The sequence below is a fragment of the Pangasianodon hypophthalmus genome, chromosome 11 (genome assembly GCF_027358585.1).
Source record: "Pangasianodon hypophthalmus isolate fPanHyp1 chromosome 11, fPanHyp1.pri, whole genome shotgun sequence".
In the NCBI taxonomy this organism is placed as follows: Eukaryota; Metazoa; Chordata; class Actinopteri; order Siluriformes; family Pangasiidae; genus Pangasianodon; species Pangasianodon hypophthalmus.
In genome coordinates, this window is record NC_069720.1 from 7684274 (window position 1) to 7707546 (window position 23273).

General features: G+C 38.9%; 2 protein-coding genes across 4 annotated transcripts in view; both read right to left on the reverse strand.

Annotated features, from left to right (window-relative positions):
* Window positions 1–130: 130 nt before the first annotated feature.
* On the reverse strand, window positions 131–13058 carry lrrc28 (leucine rich repeat containing 28). 2 transcript variants are annotated; one of them, XM_026930278.3, is made up of 10 exons: window positions 12621–12944; window positions 10988–11202; window positions 10863–10903; window positions 10560–10597; window positions 10331–10468; window positions 6345–6551; window positions 5556–5658; window positions 4402–4577; window positions 3115–3274; window positions 131–1599 (listed from the first exon to the last, which is right to left on the reverse strand). In XM_026930278.3, the coding sequence occupies exons 2-10, from the start codon at window positions 11153–11155 to the stop codon at window positions 1530–1532; spliced, it is 1101 nt and encodes a 366-aa protein (XP_026786079.3). In that variant the 5' UTR covers window positions 11156–11202; window positions 12621–12944; the 3' UTR covers window positions 131–1529. The 2 variants fall into 2 exon arrangements, with proteins under 2 accessions (XP_026786079.3, XP_026786076.3); XM_026930275.3 differs by lacking the exon at window positions 12621–12944 and adding an exon at window positions 12989–13058 and having other exon boundaries at window positions 133–1599.
* A 1725-nt stretch (window positions 13059–14783) lies between these two features.
* igf1rb (insulin-like growth factor 1b receptor) overlaps window positions 14784–23273 on the reverse strand; it is a 90954-nt gene continuing 82464 nt past the window's right edge. Inside the window, exons 21-22 of one of the 2 annotated variants that reach the window (XR_008302613.1) lie at window positions 15849–21517; window positions 14784–15771 (exon numbers count right to left, since the gene is read on the reverse strand). Coding sequence is in view for 1 of the 2 variants with exons in the window: in XM_026930589.3 (XP_026786390.1) it covers window positions 21130–21517 (388 nt within the window). In the remaining variant the exon portion in view is untranslated. Of the gene's footprint in view, window positions 21518–23273 lie in introns of both variants that reach the window. The other variant, XM_026930589.3, reaches the window with a different exon arrangement.

Sequence of the window (23273 nt, forward strand, 5' to 3'; positions counted from 1 at the left end):
AAATCCTCAAGTGTAAGGAAACAAAAGAGGAAATAGACTGACCTTTTGAGGGTAAACACCAGTCCTCATAATATAAAACTTTTATTTTGTGAGTTTTTCTGTTCTAAAGAATAATAAAGAAACTGAAAATTTCCTTATCTTGGTCCTGGAGTTTTTCCTTCTAACACACCAGCCCTATCTCATCAGCTGATTTACAAGCTCGTCATGAGTTTACAACAGGTATGTTACAGGACGAGACAACACCACGTAAGTGATTAAAAAAAAACTGGGTCATTTTGTACCTGTAGGTAATAAAAGTCATCAACATGTCCACACATTACTTAATTCCTTAAATAAAATTCCTGCTGGGAATAAGCAAGCCTCTACAGAAACCCATATAAACATAATGAGCAGAGTAAATTGTAGTTACAGAAATCTGTAGCCAAATGCAACTTTCAATTAACTTTTCAGTGTTATGATGTTACAATGGTCTAAAGCATTTAATGAATTCAATAAATATTGTATCGTTTAAAACACTTCAATATACAAACATTCTAGACATTAATGGAAACATGGCGTTTCGTCTATAAATAATGACGAATGTCATTTCATTTCAGTCAGATGTACATGTAGAAAGATTTAGTGGGAAAAATCAATGACAAGCCATACAAACTCCTGAATGGCTTTGGATGCAGATACGAATGCAGATTGTGGTTGTGGCCACAAATAATGTATTTATTAGAGGACCTCACGATGCATTAAAGGAGTGGTTTAGCAAAAAAAAATCCAATCGACCATCGATCCAATACATGATCGGTCAAGGTTTTTGGTATCCGTTATTTGCTTCCTTAGAATTCATTGGAACTACAATTCCCCTTTAAATTACTTGTTAGCAATATTAGCCAGGGCAAGGCTTAAAAAAAAAACAACAGACACCAAACATCTTGGTTGATCATCTACACTGGGGTACGGGTGAAACTGTGTAAAACTGATTCTTCAGTATTCCTTTAACAGCATGTACATGATCTGTTTTGAACATTCTGTAGTGCTTCACTGGGTCTAGAACAGTCATAAAATTCACAGTCCAAAAATTTCACACAGAAAATCTCCAAAATGGAGATCAGTCCTTCTAAGAATAAATACTTGAATAACACATTTCTGAAAATCATCAGGACACTTGCATCAAATATGGATTTTGGCTGTATTCAAAAATATTTCTCATCCTTCTATAGGTTTGGGGAATATCTGACGAAGGTGAAAGGTACTCAAGAGTGACTAGAGTCACTCTTGTACTAAAGGTACTAGAACCAGTTAAAAAACACTTCATAAAATGAAACTATTCTTATTTTGATAGAAAGTGCCAATGTTGACTATTGAAAGGAGCTCATAAGTACAAACTTTGAATGGGTGCCAAAACTTTTACTGCCTCGGATGTTATCAGGAAGATCACGGTGTCCACTGTTAGTCTGTAGCTCAAGATCAATGCAAGATATCACAACATTCTCCTGGCACATCCTGACGACAGCACCATGATGGATGAAATAGTGATATCAACCCTGCAGGTCAAACATCTGCAAACACTGGCTGGAGCAGCAGTACGCTACAAAACTCACCGTCGTTCTGTTGATATAGAGAGAGAGAGAGAGAGAGAGAGAGAATACAGGGAAGAAGCTGTGAAGTGGTGACATGACAAGTTTCACCTAGACATTCCTGTCAGTCTCTTTTTTTCCTCTTTCCCAAAATGCAGACAGAAACACACACCGACCCGTGCTGCTGCTGACTACTACCACGCTCTCTAGCTGCACTGGACTGGTCCAGACATAACTGGCCGACCGATTAGATCTCTTAATGCATGCCGAGGACCTGAGATTAGCCAATTAGCCGTGCTGATTGTGTTAGGATGGGTTAGGATGGGAGATGTTGATACAGAAATGCTGGTGTCCTGTTACTAATGGGCTGAGACAGACAGAGGAGCGAGACGGGCCCTGAACGGCCAGCTCATCATTTACCAACACGGCGGATCAGAGGAGGAATCAGGACACCGGAACTGAGACGGTCATAAACACAACCTGCAAGTATGTGCGAGTCAGTTATTGTAGCTAATGAAGAATAAAACAAAAATATTTTGGTAACAGTTTCTATGAAGCCCATACTTAAAAATCAGTACAACTGTGCTTATAACTCTTTCTATGTGGGTAATGATTGCTTGTAAGCCTTTTCATACAGTATAATTAATAATGCCTCATAAAGCTACATCATTCCTTGAAAACTTATAATCATAAATTATAATTATTCAATAAAATGCCATTTGAAACGGTTGTACATAAAGAATATAATAATAATAACAATAATAATAATAATAATACCTGAAACATGAGTAAACATATTGTTAACTGTGCATTTATTACACAAAGTAATTCTATAAATTTTAATCTATCACTCGAGCTAAAGTTACTGAAACAGGCACTAAAATAAATGAAGAGAAATTGAAATCAAAGTAATACAAAAAAAAACTAAAATAAAATAAAATTCAACTGAAATATAAATATAAATGGAAATTGAAAATGTTTTAATAAAAAGCCCCTAACAAAACTCTTAGGAAATGTGACTAGATAACTAAAATTGAATTTGATGCTGATTTCATTACTGCTTTAATGTGCCCCTTTTGACTTTCCTTTTTAACTTGAGCGCTTTTTATTAGTTTATCATTTATTAGTTTATCATTGCAAGTGAAATTGGCTGGATGAGTCCTTGGAGACCTGAGGGAAGTCGACATAACAGTACGTTTCAGAAGAAGAATACATTTTGATCAGATTTCCTTTTTCAAAACAGCAAAAAAAAAAATCTTCAAAGGGGCCATAATTTTAACAATTACCAATAAAAAGTGGATATTTCAAAAAGTGAAAATTAGCTTTTCTGAAATGTGCTAATTAGCTACAGTTAGAGTGGGTTTTATATATCGAATTTCTTCATCTGTACACGAAAGCTAAACTGTTCCAGGCTAGATATTTCTCAAGAAACCACTCTTATGATGCAGGTGATGCAATCTTTTGAGTGTTGAGAAAGAGATGGATAAGGGCAAGTTAAAACCTGTATCAGAATGAAAGGAGAGAGTGTGTGTTGTGACAGCGGTACCTCCTGTGCACTCCAGCCAGTGCAGTGTCTCTGAGGGGGAAGAGTTTGGGATAGACGATGGTGAACATGGGCTGACTGCAGCGATGGCAGTGACCCAGTGGACAGTGGAACAGCTCTAACAGGCTGGTGGGCAGCAGGAACGTCGGCAAGAACGCAGAGTCTGAGCAGAGGGCAAGAAAAGAATCATAACAAGCACTCAAATTACTAAACAACCTACAGGTTCCAGCATGCAGAACATTTTTATTATCTGGTACCACAGTATCTCAGCCATTTCAAGCTTCTACAGTAACAGCTCATGCACAGGAAATTGCATGGCAGACACTCCATACAATCCAAGATTAATAATAGACATATCAAAAAATGTTGTTAATTAATAAAGAAAATATGACAAATGTTGATATGATGAAGTTTTCTGAAAAAAGACAGTTATTTAACATTTATAGAAGGAGTCTCCAGTGTCAGCACAAGCTGCTTTTATTTATTTATGTCTTATTAACTTGAGGCTGGTGAGAGGATGACTGTTTATAGCTGCTATAAAAGGGACGTCCCACAACTTTTTAACTACAAACAGATAAAAAGTATGGCGTGTCGTTTTTTGTAATTTAAAAATTGCAATCATTGGCAGATTGCTGTGGTATAAAAGAAATAAAACACTTCGGGACAAACTGTTTTTGGAAAATAATCCACTTCTTTGCGGTAACAGTAACTGTGCTTCATGTTGGAGTGCATCTCACCACCCTGTCATTAATTAATTTCTGATAACAGCATGTTGTATTTTATTCCTTTATTTCTTTTAACGTATGCTTTATTTACTTCATCAAACTAGTTTGTATTATTCATTATAGTACTATTTTCCTTGTCCGATCACCTGCTGTCAGTTTTAAGTATTGTTTTTTTAAATACTTAATGTTAATACGCAGGGCCCTCCTAAAAATGAAACACTAGTCTGAGTACAGTTGATTAATATCAATTAAATAAACTAAAAATAAATTTCTTGGAACATTTTCTGCCTCAGATAAAAAATAAAAAAATCAAAAGACTTACAGTATTACGATACAGGAGTGATATAAATGTTAAGTGAATATGTTGACTTTTAATTATTATTAAAACTTTAAGGCAACTGTTGTTTTTCCAGCAAGGTAAGAAGCTGTGAGTCAGTGTGCTAATATCAGCCTTCAAAGTGCACAGGGTTAGGGACCAACAGTGAAAACTAGGAGGCTCCTGGACATGAGCCAATAAGATGTGTTGTCCTTTGTAAACTCATCGGCAGGTGAACGTGAGTCTCACCCTTCCTGTTCCTGCTGTACGCTACATGCAGTGTTCTCATTGCCATCTCCTCTAATGTCAGCACACGGTCAGCCTCAGTGCCGATAGCCTTCACTTCCGAGGGCAGAGGCACGTTCAGATCTCCGATGGTCAGGGACAGCTGTGTCACTTCAGAGACTTGTGGAGAAACGCCACACCTGTAAAGACACACACACATACACACACACACACACACACACACACACAGGACAGACAGTGTTAAGCCATTGATCACATGCTGCTATTGCCTGCATAATCTGAAACAGCCTGACTGTGTTAACTGACGTGTTTTAGTGACTTGAGTCAGTGTGTCTGCCTCAATACAATAACTGTATGAGGCATTTCCAAAGATGACACTAAATGCCATGCAACTCTGCAGCACAAGTGTGAGCAATATCTAATAATTCAGATGCTCAGATAAACTGCACGAATATTTTAAAAGGCTTAGCCTTGCTAGTTGATCAAAATAATATAAAAATACAAAACTTTTCTCTCATTTTTATCTCCTTAAAATGTAGCAAAAAAAACTCAAATAAAAAATTTTAGGTCTCTTTTTTTAATCATACAAGTATTAAAAACTGGGCAAAGTGTGAAACCCGGCACTCCTACATTCTTTAAAGAAAGAGCGGTATTGAAAACCTCAGTGGAAAATCAAAGTTGCGCACGTGACAGGCACGTGCTCTGTTAGTAAGAATACAATGGCGTGACATGCTGGTTAAATAATCAACAATGGGGGAGGTTGTGATGCTGCCTGATGTGAAGTGGAATTACCATCCCAAAGCTGATTATTTTCCAATAACAGCACATCCTGATGCATTTTATTTCTCTTATACCAACAATAAAAAATTTTTACTTATTAAACAATGACACATCATGCTTTTTATCCATTCGTAGTTACATTTAATAATGTGGAACATCTGTGAGACAAGTTACTTTATGCTATCATTATCTTTTCTCTTTCCTGTGATGGAAAACATACTGACATATGTTCTTCAAAGACAAGTTCTGGGTGACACTTAAGGGATCGAGTATTTTTTTGTGATGTTATGATTTACATTTACATCACATTATGCTAAATATTTCTTAATCACAGTACACCACCACTCCTCTAATTGGCAAACTGCTCAGACTCTCACCCGTTGCAGCCGATGACCTTGTTATACAGGTAAGAAGGCAGGCCCTTGAGGTGAACGTTGTTGTCCACAAAGACGAACTGCAGCTCCATGGAGCGACCGAGATCTGACGGGGAAAACGACAGTTGCTTTGCAAGTCAGTAAGAATAGCATTTAAAAAGACATCTACCTATGTTGAAGTAATATCCATTTTCACATGGTGATCAGCACATTTGGTCAAAAAACCCGAAACAAGCAAATCTGTAAACTTGAGTTAGATAATAGCATGGCTTCCCTGGAGATTGAGAGCCACTATAGATGACCAGAGAGAAAGACAGGATAGATGGACAGACAGATCGAGAGGGAGGGAGTGACATAAATTGAGTGGAAAAGAGATAGACAGACAGAGATATAGACAGTATGTGAGCAGAAGCACTGTGAACATCATTATGAGAAGTATTTCAGGCTCATTATCACCCACAATCCCCTGGGGCCCGTCACAGCGGGTGGCCTATCACAGCACCTGCAGCTCCACGTGACCCTCTCACTAACTCGAGCACAACCAACACATTAGAAAGACTCCTCACTGAGACACTGAGACACTGAACCTATAGAGACTTCACTCTGAGACACTGAGGAACAGTTCGGATTCTTGTGCGATCTTGCGAGCATGCTTCTTTCATGCTGCACTTGCATAATCTGGCAGAATCGAAGAGTCCATCACTGCATTTCATTACTCACTTGTGTACTGTACATGCCAAATGTAACTTGGCGTGTGTGAGAGTGCATGTGTCTGTGGACAGCAGCTCTCACCCAGAGGCAGTGATCTGAGGCAGTTTGCAGCCATGGAGAGCTCGTTGAGGTCTGGTAGCTGACACAGCTGACGAGGGAAGCACTGCAGGAGGTTCCGGTCAGCGGTCAGACACTGCAGAGACACACACTGGTGGAGCTGCTCCGGGAGAGTCCTTAACAGATTCATGGACACGTCCAAAGTCTCCAGCTCCTTCAAATCCCCCAGCTCTAGTACAACAATGCATATACACACACACACACACACACACACACACACACACACACACACACACACCACATACTTAGCAACATAGGCAATATAAGCAAGATTTCTATATTAAAGCTCAAATTACAAGAAAAAGTAAAACAATATTAGTAATTTATAATACATAAAATTTATAATAATTAGGACTGACAGGCAAAGAGGCCACACCTCCTCCTTTAGTGTAACTGACAGGCAAAGAGGCCACACCTTAGCGTAACTGACAAGTGAGTCTGTAAGCTTGAGTTAGATAATAGCATGGCTTCCCTGGAGATTGAGAGCCTCTATAGATGACCAGAGAGAAAGACAGGATAGATGTACAGACAGATCAAGAGGGAGTGACATAAACTGAGTGGGAAAGAGATAGATAGACATAGATATAGACAGTATGAGAGCGGAAGCACTGTGAACATCATTATGAGAAGTATTTCAGGCTCATTATCACCCACAATCCCCTGGGGCCCATCACAGCGGGTGGCCTATCACAGCACAGACAGGCACAGAGGCCGCACCTCCTCCTTTAGTGTAACTGACAGGCACAAAGGCCACACCTCCTCCTTTAGCTGACAGGCACAGAGGCCACACCTCCTCCTTTAGCTGACAGGCACAGAGGCCACACCTCCTCCTTTAGTGTAACTGACAGGCACAAAGGCCACACCTCCTCCTTTAGCTGACAGGCACAAAGTCCACACCTCCTCCTTTAGCTGGCAGGCACAGAGGCCACACCTCCTCCTTTAGCTTGCAGGCACAGAGGCCACACCTCCTCCTTTAGCTGACAGGCACAGAGGCCACACTCATACTCGGATCAGGTGTATGATTAAACAGTATACTGATTCGAATTGAAGAATCTTTTACCCTCTCAATGTTTATTTCTCACAAACTTCTTCTCATTAGCAGATGCTGCTGCCCTCTGCTGTTGATGAATAGCTCAGTCACAGTAACCTGCGAGTCACATCCAGAATCCTCCATGAGAGAGGGAACAAGTATGTGTTCCCAATAAGAAACATAAGGTTACTAACTATAAATTAAAGCATCTTTCCGTAAAATGTTCCAACCACTGGAATGCACATTCAGGTTGCAAATCCACAAAAGCATATTGTTCCGTGACACGCAGCGCTTGCACCACACAAAGCAGACGAACTGAGAGGAAGACTAGCAGAGTGAAATGAAATAAACAGATACCACATCTGACAAAGCATAACACACTGCTTCGAGTTCAAAATACATTTTTTGAATGTGGATGCTTCCAACTGGGTCGCAGCTTGTTCTTATAGTACAAAACTGACTCCGCTTCATTACATCTAATGCCTGTGGCAGATCGTTCTTTGTTTTTTTTTTAAAGAATGCTTACAGCTACCAGTTTAGCATTTTAGCATTAACTCATCATACTCACCTCATAATACACTACTTTGAAATCATGTCATTTAAGTTGTTTGTTCATGAAATAACTGAACAGGTCATAAATTGGAACCCCACAGGCAAGTCTGAGATCCTGGAAAAACTCAATAGCAAAAACTACTAGCCATGGAGCTCCAGTGCATAAACTCTGAAGCAATCTTTGGACACTAAACCTGTGGAGGCTGATCACATACTTCTGGGATAAAAGGAAATCTAGCAGATGAGCTTAATGGCTATTGTAGATTAAGAGAGATCACAATCACAACAGCAACTTGGCAGTGCAGCAGAATCTCCTGTGGCGGAATTGGGGAAGAAAAGAAAAGAAAAAAACGCCTGACATACCAGCATTCATTTATTCCTGCATAGTTTTGCTCACTGTTGCTAAATTAGGAAAGAAGAAAGGAAACCTGCACCAGGCCTGAGACACCCGGTCCAGAAACACACATGCTCCGTGCTCTTTGGCTGAAGTGTGTTTCTGGATCATGTGCCTGTCTGTAAACAAATACATACGGCTTACTCTTAGCCAGAGGAAAACCTGCACGTCTGACTGCTCATACGTTTCCCAAGGAAGGTATAAGAGATTGTGCAGATATAAAAAGGATTTCTCTATCAAGTCAAATTCCAGTCTTCATTTTGTTGCTGTTGTCCGTCTTTGACATGTTTATACTTTCCTGTTTCAACTTGATTATACACTGGATAATATTCTGAAAGTTTTTAACCACAGATATTTACATTTCTAATTAAAACTCCAGTTTTACTGCTGTAGTACTGCTGTGTAGTCAGTAGAATGTTGGTTTGTTTATCGTTGATTAACAGATTTGGAAATGGCATGGAAACTGTGGGCGGGGGGGGGGGGGGGGGGGGGGGGGGGTAGGTAAAAGCTCCAGTGTGCTGCTCAGTCCTATGTTTGGTTCCCTGGAAACATAATTGACTAAAAAGTGGTAACTAACATAATACAATAACTAGCCAACTAGCTTTCCATACTTTAAGTATATTAATACAGACTAAAGTCCATATAGTACACAATAATAGAAGGGATTTATTTAGAATTGCACTATCCGTTGCACCCAGATGAGGATGGGTTCCCTTTTGAGTCTGGTTCCTCTCAAGGTTTCTTCCTCATATTGTCTCAGGGAGTTTTTCCTTGCCACTGTCGCCTCTGGCTTGCTCATTAGGGATAAATTCACATATTTACAATATATATATTTTTTGAATCCATTTATTTCTGTAAAGCTGCTTTGTGACAATGTCCATTGTTAAAAGCGCTATACGGATAAAATTGAATTGGATTGAAGTATAGGTTCTCACCTGTGAGATCATGTTTGTGGGTGAGTTCACAAAAGATTTTTACCAACGGTTATTTATAATGTAGTTCAACGCACTGGAATGTGATTAATAGATTATGTTAAAATAATAATCAGAGATATTGCACATTATAACCAGAGCATTAACCAAATAAGCACAGAAATGATTGCTCCACACTCTAATGCATGCAAGCTGTTGCTTTGGTGTAAAATGGACTTTAAATGGACAAGCATCAACTAAATCAAGCAATGAATCAAGGTCGGATGTAACAGCAAAGATGATATGCACAATTTTGACTACATCTCCTGACTTCTCCTGATACGCTGCAGTGTGACGCACAAGCCCAGTCCTCTTTTTATACACAGTTAGTACAGAGTGCATGCAGTTGTGGGCTCTTCCACACAATGATTGATAAAATCATTGCTCAGTCTTTAAATAAAAAGAACCCTCTTTGATGCAGAAAAACGAAATGTGATGTAATTGAAATTGAAATTGCTTCGTTAAGATTCAATTATAACCTTTAAATAAGAGAGTTATCCATCATTCTACAGATTGTCTACTTATCCACAGTGAATATTTAAAGTTGCAGGCCTATAATTTATAATAATTCCCACTGCTCTTCAGAGGACCATTGAGAATTTATTGGTATTGATAGATATTTGATCATCTATGTCTTCTTAACGTAAATAAATGTAATTAAATGTACATTAATTACATTTTCAATTTTCTAGACAAGATACCTGAAGCAGAGGGAAGTTGTTTCAGTATGAAGTGGTATACATGCAATAAGGATTGCCAGATCTTTAGCCTAAAAACAGCATTTCAAATGTGACTTGGCCAGATGGATGTACTTCTACTCATTAATAAAAAAAAGTGTGAGTTTGAGTGAATAAATTAAAATCTGTCTTTAGTGTGTGTCATAATCCTCACACTCAAGACATGTGAAAGACATGTCTCTGAGATAAAGTTTAGCAAGTAATAAATAACATCATGATGGTGATGGTGAAAATCCAAATCCTATGCTTTAAGAACTGTCCCAAACCTTGTGGGAGGCATTTCAGCTGGTTGTTGGACAGTCGTAAGTGGCGTAATGAGCGCAGGCGGCCGATCTCGGGGCAGATCACCTGCAGGGCGTTATCACTCAGATCCAGCGACTGCAGCCTCGCCAAGTTCCCAATAGCTGTGAGTTCAAGCAGAGATAAAGAATAGTGGTGTAAACGATGTGAAATAACATAAGAACATCGACACAAACACAATTTTAGGGAATTTACCTTGTGGAATGAAGGCAATGTTGTTAGAGTGGAGATACCTGCATTAGAAAAATGAGAGATTTTGCACCTTGAGTTAAAGAAATGTAACAACCCTTAAGATGGGATTCAATCCAAAGGAAGTCACATTTCTGCTTATATATAAACTACTGAGGTTTATTCCGTGTTGATTTGTTACTGACATCTGCTGGTCATTAATAATATTACAGATAAAAAGTAAAGTTATTTGCACCTGATCCTATAAGACGTAACTGAAAAACAAAGCCTTACACAGCAGAACCATTAGAGAAAAACACGAATACTCACAGTTCGATCAGGTTGGGGAGTTTCTGTGCTAGATTATCAGGCTGAAAAAGACAGAAGTGCTAAGTTCCAAAGCTCAGGTGCTCTGAGTGAAAGCAGGATTGTGTGCGTGAGTCAGTCAGCCATACCAGTGTCGTGAGTGAGTTTCTTTTCATGTAGAGTCTTTCCAGGAACTGCAAGCCTTCATCTTTTAAGAGCTCCACAGGAAAGATGTTCAGGTTCCTGTAGTTGAGGAACAGGTTCTTGTGGCGCTCCTGTTTGGCTATGAAGATGGCGTCGTGGAGCTCCGAGGCCATGCTCACAGAGGGGGCTGTTCCCTCTTTCACTTCCGCTGTATCACACCCTAAAATACAGGTTAGAATTAGGGACAGTGTAAAAGGACATAAAAAAAAACAAAACACACACACACACACACACACACAGACACTATAAGCTAGCATGCTGTGCTGTACAACACTAAAACACAGGAACGCTTAAAGGAGCAGTTTGTCATTTCTGTCGCCCTCTGCTGCCTATGAGGCAAACTGCAATTGCATTAGAAAACACTTACCAGTTAAACTCTTCTCCAAAACAACCCCACTGCATCCGTTTAAACTACATTTAGAGAAAAGCGACAGAGCAGAGCAGTTATTGCTTTGCCTCGGATGGAGCTAATTTCAGGGCCAGAAAATTCAACTTACTGTTTTTCTAAGATATCGTTAGTGAATTCACTTACTGACCATGATTCCCAGCTGTATTACGGCTCTGCCAGTACAGAATAGTAATTACAAACTGAATTATTACAACTTAATTAAAACATTATGTCATTATTACACGTGTACATCACACGTGTAAATGCTGATGTTTTAGTCTAAACAAGATACTCATCACCTCACTTCTGTTTTAAAGCAAGGCATTTTGTTTTTGTGGTTCTTATTGTTTTTTGTTTTTTTTGGGTAAAGTGGAGCATTTATACCACAGACTTAGCTCTCACATACAACTAAAATACTTCTTCATAAGAAACAGCTGTGCATTCTCACTTTAGACTCCTCCTATCTCCTCTCTCCTTAATTCCTCCGACTGCATTTTAGGAATTGGTACTTCCTCAGAGATGGCAGACTTTGATGGAATTTTGAGCCACGGGCTGAAGGAGGTAGGCTCAAGGAGGCATCAGTTAAGGATTTAGGAATCTCTAAGTGCATGAATCTACAGTCTTGGCTAGAAAGAAATCAGCCCCAACCTCGCTTCTTCATATCAGTTTCTTTCTTTTTTTTTCATTATTTGTGGTGCTGTTGCTCTTGGTTCCATAATAATCCAAAACAGTCAGCTTTGAGCCATTTGGTAACCGAAAAATAATCTGATGTGGATGGCAGAAATGAAATATAACATTTGTTTTTATCTATAGTGAATATCACACACTATTTAGGGTTAGTGTGAAAAATGATGCACACTAGAGGTACATAATACCCACAATGCACTTCAGCATATGTAGTGAATTGGGAGTAGGGCACTATTTTGTGCATAAACACCATTTTTTGTTTACTGCTCCATATGCTTTTGGCAAAAAACTACATATTGTAACAGGTATTACTAAAATGTTTACAAATATACAATCTACAGATATTGTATTTCTGCCACGAATTATTTTACAATATAAAAACCTCAAACTGATTTGCTAGTATGTTTAACAGCAATGTTGACTAATTGTAACTGTACATGTAAGATTTTACACACTTTATGAGTTGCACACCTAAACACAAATTTAATAAATGCAAAACTAACCTGTGATGTCTGCCCAGTTTTATATTCCCCACTTGTATTCCGACAAACCCCGCCTACTACATTACGATTGGCTAGCAATCCACACTCACAGGCACTCCGCCGAAAACTAGCCAATCATATCTCAGAAGGGCAAGGTTCTGCCCACCCGGTCCTCTTACAGGAAGTGAGGTTTGTCGGAATACAGATAGGAAATAAAGCAGCATGTCTGACTACAGACAGCTAACGCTAAGTAAACAAGCAAAGTACCTCAGAGCTCCTGAGATTAGCAGCTTGAAAGGCTAAGGAAAATATTCCCAAATGTAATAAATGAAATACAGTTAACATGTGTTTATATTAGTACATGCAGTAGTACATGCAGTTACACTTACATCCCGTAGCTGTTTGTGTAATGACAGATAGGCCTTTCTGTCAGCAACCGGAAACGTCATAGCAGAGAAAGGCGCGATTGGTTGAACAGATCACGTGATTTACATATAGCAACGATTCTCAATGAATTCATGTATTATGGTGGTGATGATGATGATGATGATGATGATGATTATTATTATTATTATTATTATTATTATTATTATTATTATTACACATTCACTCCTTCATTCATTTATTATTGTTCAGTAACCACTTTATGCTGGTCAGGGTTGTGCTCAGTGCTTAAAGTGTAAAACACTTCACATCAGTGCCTGACCCTGATCTCACTAATGCTCTTGTGGCTGAATGGACAAATCCCCACAGCCACGCTCCAAAATCCAGTGGAAAGCCTTCCCAGAAGAGTGGAGCTCATTATAACAGTAAAAAGGGATCAGTTCCATGTTAATGCCCATGCTTTTGGAACGGGCACATATGGGTGTGATGGTCAGGTGTCCACATTATTTTGGCCATATAGTGTATGTGTATTTATTTTGTATATTTAATATCCTACGTTCTTTATCTTCCATTCTGCCTAAATCTCCCCTCTGACATCAGTAAAGCATATCTACACTCCCAGTCCTCTTTATTAGAAGGGTCGATGGTTTGTGCTTGCTGAGATGCTTTTCTGCTCACCACAGTTGTAAAGAGTGATTATGAGTTACTATATCTTTCCTAACAGCTCATACCAATCTGGCCATTTTCCACTGATCTCTCTTATCATCAAAGTGTCTCCACCGACAGACCTGTCACTCACTCAGTGTTTTTTTGTTTTTCACACCATTCTGTGTAAATTCTAGAGATTGTTGTGTGTGAAAATCCCAGGAGATCAGCAGGTTAACATCACAGAGATCACAATTTTTCTTTATTCTGTTTGATATGAACATTAACTGAAGCTCTTGACCTGTATCTGCATGATTTTATGCAGCGTGCTGCTGCCACATGATTGGTTGATTGGATAACTGCATAAATAAGCAGGTGTTCCTATTAAAGTGGACAGTGAGTGTATATATATCTATTTCCCTGGATAAGTAGTATAACTGTCTGAATATCTTATTAACATCAAGCGTAATGTTCCAGGGAAATGCTTTACATATTTGTCTGATGATCTACTTGCTATTATATTACGTTTTCGGTGCCTTGCTCAAGGGCAGTCGTGGTATTGAGGGTGGGAGAGAGCGCTGGTCCTTCACTCCCCCCACCTACAATCCCCGCCAGACCCGAGACTCGAACTCACAACCTTCAGGTTCACCTTCGGGTTGCAAGTCCGACTTTCTATCCATTAGGCCACTTTTTTCGCTGATGTCCCGCAACAATAAATTTAACTAGAATTGGATAAAAAAATATGAAAAAATTGCTGTGGTTTTGAGAGGAATAAAACACTTTAGGATTTTTAGGCTTTTATATGAAAATACTAACTAATACGAACTTGTGGGGCAAACAGTGACTCCACTTTGTGCTGTTCCACATCACACCACCCTGTGGTTGATTATTTTGCTACCTCAGCACACCCCCAAGTGGTTTATTCTTTACATCACATATTTTCATAATTAAACTACTTGTAACTGTTTTATCTTTGATCATAGTAATTTTTAATTTTTTTTTAAATAAACCTGTGACAATCATACAACATGCACCTGTGAATTATTTATCTACAAAGACATCCTTAATTCTTGTATTCTTTGAATAAATATGGATGACTAATTTAAAATACATGTCGATAAATCAGTCTATACAAAACAACACAAATGACAAAGCTGGTGAGCTGAATTTATTTTTTTTCTTGGCAAATATCACATACACACTCGCGCACACACTTGGAAAAAAAAAATAAAAATCCAGCAATGTGCCACTATGAACAAAACCTTCATTATCAATATCTGTCATATTCATGGGGCACTTTTTCCTTTCTTCTTTTCTGCAAAACAACATAACATGAAAAATGTTTATAAAGTACCTGTTTTTCTTTAAACTTGGAACCATCAGGCTTGAAGAAGCAGCTTGGACCACAGACCTTCCTCACGTTCCACCTTCTCTATACACAACATCTTGAGCTCCATATCTAGAATATATAACCTATCCTTTGTTAAATATCTTTAAACTGTATCTCTTTTCTAATAACCCCATATTTTAATGTTTTACAAATATCATAATGGTGATTGGTAAAAAAATGCTTATATGGAATAAAGTGAATAATATCTTTCTTTAGAGATCTAGATGGAGCGTTCATTTCTCGTCCACATCATTGCCCTGCTCTTAGTGAATGGCGTGTACCCGTGGAGTACAGCGTGAGGTCCACATTCAGACATGCAGAAAGTGAATGATGGGGAGCAGCAGTGTGATGAGCAGCAGAGCAGAGAAGCCCTGAGGAAATCGAGCCCATACCTGTGACAGGACTCTAATGGCAATCTGATCCAGAACCCGGAATGGTATTGCAGATTTGAAGTGAATCTAGGTTTAAGGATGGACAGCTGCTGAAAGAGTAGGATGATCAGGACGATGTTATATTAGGTACTAGCTGTTATATATCTAATCAAGCTCTAATATCAAATTTTGGACCATCTGTCCATCAATCCTGGCTTTCAGTTTCAGCATCAGTCCTAAATGGCTTTAACATTCTGTGTGAAGTAGGCATGTGTTGATAATCAGTGATGTATCACAATATATAACAAAATATTCTCAGTACCCATATGTTCCATCTGACCGTTTATGGAAATAACGCCTGTCCTAAATGAAAAGCTCTGATCTTTTAAGTGCTATAAGGTATGGTGGATAAATATATGTTGTGACCTGGGAAAACCCTTCACACAGGCAAATTCTGACAATTCCTACTCTATACAGATCTAAAATACATTTTGCTTTTGTACATATCTTAACCAGAAGTACAGTTCTAGCATTTTAAAATGTTAAAAGTGAAAACGAAGAAAAACTGCAATGAAAGATTTCAAAGAATTGCTCTGAAAGCACATACTACTTATTTACTTCATTTACATTTAATGTAATAGGAAATTAATAAGATATAAGTTATAATGTCAAATCTCAAAGAATTATAGTTTTATGATGGGAAATGCATGATCACTTTGTTCACTGTTCACGCTAACAACATGGTGGAAATAATCGCTGATTCATTTGATCAGTTTTGTTCTGGTTATTTTTATTAGGTTTATTTAAACATTTTAAAACTTTGTCCACTGTCGTCTGTAAAGAGTGTGTAAGCACTCTTCTCTGTTTTGATGATGTGAAGGCGCAGGAGCATCACGGACATTTTAAGAGCTGGCTGATTATAAAGGGAAATGATTAAGCTTTGTTCCATTACACTACGGCACACAGCTATCCAACAACTTGATCAAATCGTGGCATTCAGTGTGTAAGGAAATGACACTTAGCTAGCAAACCTTTAGACATCTTTAGGCAGACTGCCACAACCATGTTTGTTAAACTGACTCCTTACATGATCAACATGATCTCTGAAGAAAGTCAAGGCAAAATTAGAAAGTAAATAAAACATTTTTTCCTGATTTTCTCCCCAATTTAGTGTGGATCAAGTCCAACCCACCAGCAAGCTCTCCCCTGTCATACAACAGCTACCATCCGAGGAGGGTGAAGGCTATCACATGCTTCCTCGCAGACACATGAAGCCAGCTAGGTGCATCTTTCTGAGTTCCTGCTCATGTTGTGTCATGAGGTGGTGTAACACACTCTGAGGAAAGTGCTATCCACCTCTTCTAAATGCATGAGCTCACAGACACACACAATTGGCTAGTGTCACTGACTGACAGGAGAGAGAGAAAATGCCATCCCTCCCACCCAGACAGCACGGCCAATCTTTCCCTCTCAGACTCCGAGCCATGGATGGCTGTGGCACTGTTGGAATTAGACATAACTTCGATAAAATATATTTATAATTTCTTAAAGGTGACATGTCAATGTGTTATAGGCAGAAGAAACCCTATTTTTAATTTTTTTTTTTTTTTTTACACAATTCTGCCATCAGCCGGATTTTCCCAGAGTACCACACATATAAAAGAGCACTGCACATGTCCCAGAATGCTGTTCACCAGAGCAGAGATTTGCGGCAGTTTGAAAACACAGTAGAAAAATTTTAGTAGTGTTTTTATGTTGTGTTTCTTAAAATACAATATAGTTGTATCATTAACTGTGACATACAAATTGAATATCAGCACATGCCTAATTTTAAAGCAGCTGAGTACAGAGAGGGCAATGATGAGGACTGATTTCTGCAGGTCTGATTTCTGCAGCAACCCGTTTCGCTTTTAAACAAGCCCTATCTGTTCTGACTGCATACTGTATAAAGACTAGAGCAATTTTAGTGTCATCTCTTTTAAACATTCGGTCCAATCTTCTTACTGTTTCATTGATTTCTACAGTGGTTCAGCTTTCTGACGCCCAGCACAAAACATCTAAATTCACCAGAAATCATTCAAACAATACTGACTCAGAAGCCACCAACATACAGTCAACAATGTTCTCGGCAATCAATTTTCAATTCATGTTTGAATTCCAACACAATACTCAATAATGAACTTACAATAACAATAAAGCTTGAGAGAAAACATAGAACTTGGTGAACAAGTTTCGTAGGGGGAAAAAAAACAACATGAATAAAGGACTGTTTCACTCTGACGTCTCAGTACCGTTTTCCCCCCTTCTCAACAAGACAAAAGAGGCATAAATTAAATGTCAACAACATTCCAGCACATTTGAAGCTAATTTATAAGGCCTTTTTTCTCTAAAATAAATAAAGAACAAATTGGAAACTTGTATAGGGATGTAAGAAAGCAGCCAGTTTGTCCAAACATCCACGACGCCAGGGCATCTCCTCCGCCAGGCCATGGCTGGTAGTGTTTGAAGTTTACTCAGATACACAGAGCACTAACAGCGTCCTTTTTTGGCAGGGGGCAAAGAAATCTAATCAATTTTCTTTATATACAGGTTCATATATATTTATAAAAAAGGGTGAGGTAGATAAATGCTTGAAGGAGAAATAAACAAGTCCCAAAGACATGAAAAAAAAAAAATAGAAAAATATCTCAAACACAAGGGGGATTTTTACAGTGATTTTTAAACACATCACAAAAAATTAATCAAAATAAATAATAAGGATACAAATGGAGGAGGAAGAGAAAAACTGAAAAAAAGGAAAAAAAAAAAAAAACAAAAACACAAAACTCACGCAAGTCAAAGTTTTGATTGTGAAATGAATGAAAGGGACCACTTTCATGTTAACACAATTTCTGCATAGATTTGCCTAATCATCTCTTTATTAATGCTTCTTTGATGATTTTTATGCTAGCAGGCAGTTAAATGTGTTTCCATAAGCATGGTGGCAGTGTCAGTCACTAATTAAATAACAGCCAAAAATTCAATTTACACAAGCACCAAACTTAGACGTCAAGGAGCGGGTTTGGTGCTGGAAAAAACTTCATTATTTATTTACGCACTGGAGCACTACGAGACTAAAGTACCTAACAAATAAGAGAAGATTATAACTACCTGTTTAGCATCGTACAACCTGCATGCTAAATCACACACCTCTCTCAAACTGCACGGAGTTAATAAAGTTGGACACCAAGTATATCTTGGCTAATCGGCCGCAGCTGAGATAAGGTTTAAAAAAAAAAAAAAAAAAAAATTAGGGATGCATCAAAACAGGCAGAGTTATCAGTTATTGGTTCATTACTGTGCTCATTTATTCATACCCATAGCTGTAAAAATGCTCCGATATCAACATCCAAAACCGTTCGATACTACGTGACATAAGCCTAGTGTACGTTGTCAGGTTAATAAACAAATGATGTGATATGTTCCAGACATGTTTTACGATTAATGATGGCGAGCAAAGCAAAGCAGACTGCAAACTGTGCTCTGCAAAAATATCAACAGCATCTGGTCATTAAAAATAAGTGCAAGGTGTGTAAGAGCAGTTAATTTCTGCGAGCACTGAGATACGCACGCTGCCTCACTCACTCCCAGAAAATGTACGCTTTGCTCTTAGCTCCTTTCTCATGGTATAATTGACGGCACTCATTTTTAATAAACATGCTAGCTGACACTGCTCCGTGAGCACAGATCGGCTGCACTCACGGTCTTCATTAAAGATACAGTTTAAACACCGTGACATCTTAAACATAAAACTCATCATGAGTTCAGTAGTAGGAGCATACGGCAGCAACCGACATAAACAAAGCTAAATAAAATGTCCATGATGCCCCGACTGCTTAATACTCTGTATTTTACTCATTTTGGTATCAGTATCGGTGAGTACAAAAAAAAAAAAAAAAAAAACATGTGCTTGGTCTGGGAAAAAAAATAAAATTAAAAAGTATTGATGCATCCCTAATTTAAAAAAAAAATGGAGCAAATTTAATTTTTGGCCAAACTATTCCTTTAATCCGATGTGTGTAACAGGATTTTGTGTTGGAGAGAAAAAAAAAAAAAATCTTCAACATGTTTAAGGTGCCTGAATACTCAGAAAAAAGTGATCTAGAAATAATGGTTTGGATTTAACCTGAGAATCTGATTTTATAAGACACAGTGTTTAACTGCTAATAGAGTCTGCCACCGTGAGCTCCACAATGACGTGAATTTGTACCGTTTTTTTTTTTTTTGTACCAACAAAAACATAGTCTGAGAAAAATGCACCCAATGATGGGGATGGAGAAAAAGAAAAAGATTAGGGGCAGAAAATATAAATAGCATATTTTTCTTTTTGCAAAAGTACAAGATGGTAGTGGACACAGTAAAGGATTTAACCCGAAGTATCTGTTTTACATATAGATATATATTACAACCACAAAAGAAAATGAGAAGAAAATAGCAGCTTCTTTCAGTACAGACATACAGAAGTTCATTTGAACCATAAAAAAGGTAGAAAAGTGACAGATGAATGATGTGTTTGCTCTGTGGTCCAACATTTAACTGACTGAGATGGTGGGGGTGGGGGTTGGGGGGGGGTGACGAAACTATAAAAAATACCTGCTCTTTTTCACGATGCACTATATCCCTTCAATTACACCATGTTGCCTTAATCTCTTCCAGGTACCTTTTTTGATTTTTTTTTGCTATGTGGTTATTTGCATGTTAGGCCCTTTTAGGATCTTGTTTTCATTTCTGCACCCCAACAGCCCCTCCTGTTTCTTTCTGAACGTGGCTGGAAGTTTTGCAGTAGAATCGAATGTATGAGACAGAAACCTGGTCAAGAAAATAAACAGGAGGCAATCTGGTGAAAAACCTCTGCATTGATCATAAATCAATTAAGCACAAGAAGAGCTGAAAAAATAGGTATATATGTATATATAGATAGATAGATATATACACACCAGTGTAAAAAAATGTGGAGTGTCATATTTGCTTTAATGCGCCTTCAAGCGCACAAAAGTGCAGCAAGAAAGACGGCAAGAAAAGGAGTATATTATTTAAAAAAAAAGATGATGGCAACTTTCTGCTCTACTATTGAGTAGATACACAGAGTGGGCGGAGTCTCACATCTCGTTAGATGAGACTCCTTGTTAATGGCGCCACCCGGCTTTGAGCCGCACTGTAACCGCTCTGGCACACTCTTTTTTTAAGAGCTACCATGTCTTTGGACACCTAAAACACAAAGTGCCTCTCTGTTGGAATATGCTCAATTAAATTCTGATTTACAATAATGCCACCTCACCATGACTGATTTCAGACATTTCAAGACCCTTAATGTGAAATTCCCTATTTGGAAATGTATAAAAGTAACAAAAACACTATAAAAAGAGGGAGTGTGCGCTCCTTGGAAGTTATTGTGTGTTCCATATTGTTTCAGGGTTTTTTTTTCTGTCAGTGTTTGCCGTGCTTCTACAGTGATGGCGGTGAAGTTTGCCACCTGTCTGTCAGTCAACGCAGGTTGTAACACAAAGAGAAAAACAAACTGCGTCACTGAGGTATGATGAGAGGTCAACAGCCTCGACGCCTTTCTGTCTGGGTTTCCTTCGTGGCGTTCTGTTCCAGAGACGATGTGGTGATTAGACAGAGTGGAGTGGGAGTTCTCCGGAGTGCCAGCGAAGCTTAACGTGACCTAAGAAAAGAAGATTAAAAAGTGGGCAGGCTGGCATCAGCACGCTGAGGACTGGGGCAAGGGCAATGTGCGCTCGTTCTTCCTTCCCCCGTTCATGTGCGCATAAGGCTGTGCCTCATTGAACGGGCTTCGCAGCAGCAGTACCGGCCCGTTGGCGCAGCGTTTGTCTGTGCCCGAGGAGGGAGAGGAGGGAGTGGGCGAGGGCACCGGGGCCTTGGCACAGGGCTCCAAGGGAACGTTCTCCATGGTGCCCAGGTTCTCCAGGTCCAGCTCCTCCGTGTCTGGCGGCTTGTTCTCTTCGCTGTAGAAGAAGCTCACCTCCTTGAAATTGGGCTCCAGATCGTCCTTGATGCTGCTGATGATCTCCAGGAAGGTGGGACGCATCTTCGCGTTATACTGCCAGCACATGCGCATCAGCTCAAACCTAAAGACACACACACACACACACACACACACACACACACACACACACACACACACACATCTTATAAAATGATACTTTACTTAAATGACCTTTTCAGTGTCTAGCACACTGAAATAAAAGACAAGTCAAAAGAAATCTCAGTACTGAATTAAGAATAGATGAGTTTTGGCCTAACTAAGCCTCACAATGATAAAAGTGAAAATAATACTAATTCATAAGAACAAATTAAATACCTTTTTTGCAATGGTTCAACAAGGCTAATGTAGTTAACAAGTAATGGAAGTCTATCTCGCCCAAAATCTTTTCCATAAATTGCATAAAGTTGCTAAACATATAAGAAGATTGTACAAGTTTATTAAAAAAAAATAAAAAATACTATAATGGGCAGAGCAGTTTGTGTAAGATTTCGCATGTTCACATTCACATGGGTTTCCTCCAGGTTCTCTGGTTTCCTGCCAACACCTAAAATCATGCCAGTTAGTGGACTGGCTGTGCTAAATTGCAGACTCATCCAGACTCCAGATCCACCACCACCCTTGACCAGGATAAAGAGGCTACTGAAGATGAAAGAATGAATTTGCACAATAGTGGCAATCATCCATATGTACACAATAAAGCTATACTACCATCTGCATAACCTCCAGGTTTCTTCCACTATTCTGCCTTCAAACTGAGAGGTGTGGCTTTGGGGATAATACCTAATAATTTCATAAATGATACCAAATTGTACAGTAAAATGTTGTTTCCGGTTATAGTTTACAAGACATCAGAGTGTCCTAAGCCATGTTGGCTAATCTGCATGGCATACTGGATGTACTTTCAGTACTTTCTGTACTTTCAGGCAGATATTTTACAGAATTTTTTTTGGCTGAGACAGACTTTCAACCAATTAGCCTTGGGTGATCTTCAACATTTAGAGTAAACTATTAATTGCAAGTTACTTTTTTAACATGAAAAAATATAAATACCAAGAGCTGACTGGGAGAAAAAGCAGCCAGAAGTCTTTCACATCTTCCAAGCAGTTGCTGGCAAACAAAACCATTTTAACTTAGACATAATTGGATATGTCCCCCACTCTTAACAACAGGTGGCAGTGTGGAGAGGAGACCAAATGAAACATGCACACATACAGCAGCTACATGCCAAACACAGCTGCAATGATCTCATGATGCATACCGAGGCCTGTTGTACTGCAAAAGCAAACACAGCATTTGTGATGAAATCACATGGCCAAGCTGTTGAAAAGCCATAAACAAGTCCAAGAATGGCAGGGGAACTATAAAGCCATGGCCTTGCTCCTATTTTGAAAGAGGAAAAAAAAAATGCAAGAAAGAGACTGCTAGCATACGCTGAGGGGCATTCCAGTTCACCACCTTTAATTACACACAAACAAGCTAAGAATATCAGAAGAGTTTACAGACTGCTGCAATAAATACCACCCTTATCCCTGTGCTAGATTCATTTCACTAACTCACACAGAGTAACAAACACCAGAACCATAGCGTGCGCGCACACGCACACACACACACACCGTTCTCTACTGGGAGAGACATCAGCTGACAACACAAACGCAAAAAACTCATACGACACACTCAGTCTCTGGCAAACAAAAACAAACCCCAAGTCCGAGTGTGGTACACACACTGCAAAACACCATACATCAAACAGTTCACTGTGGCCCACCGCTGAGACAGTGGACCCAATGCCCTGAGCTTGTTTTTCCCTGCATGGCCACTTTATGAGTTTCCACTGAGGA

What these genes read in the sequence shown, in the direction of transcription:
- lrrc28 (XM_026930278.3), bottom strand. Translation starts at nt 11,155, where the DNA reads ATGGCCTCGGAGCTCCACGACGCCATCTTCATAGCCAAACAGGAGCGC. An exon ending in GAAACTCACTCACGACACTG is followed by an intron (nt 10,904 to 10,987) that starts GTATGGCTGACT and finishes TGTCTTTTTCAG; the next exon opens with CCTGATAATCTAGCACAGAA. An exon ending in AAGGTCATCGGCTGCAACGG is followed by an intron (nt 4,578 to 5,555) that starts GTGAGAGTCTGA and finishes GTGTCTTTACAG; the next exon opens with GTGTGGCGTTTCTCCACAAG.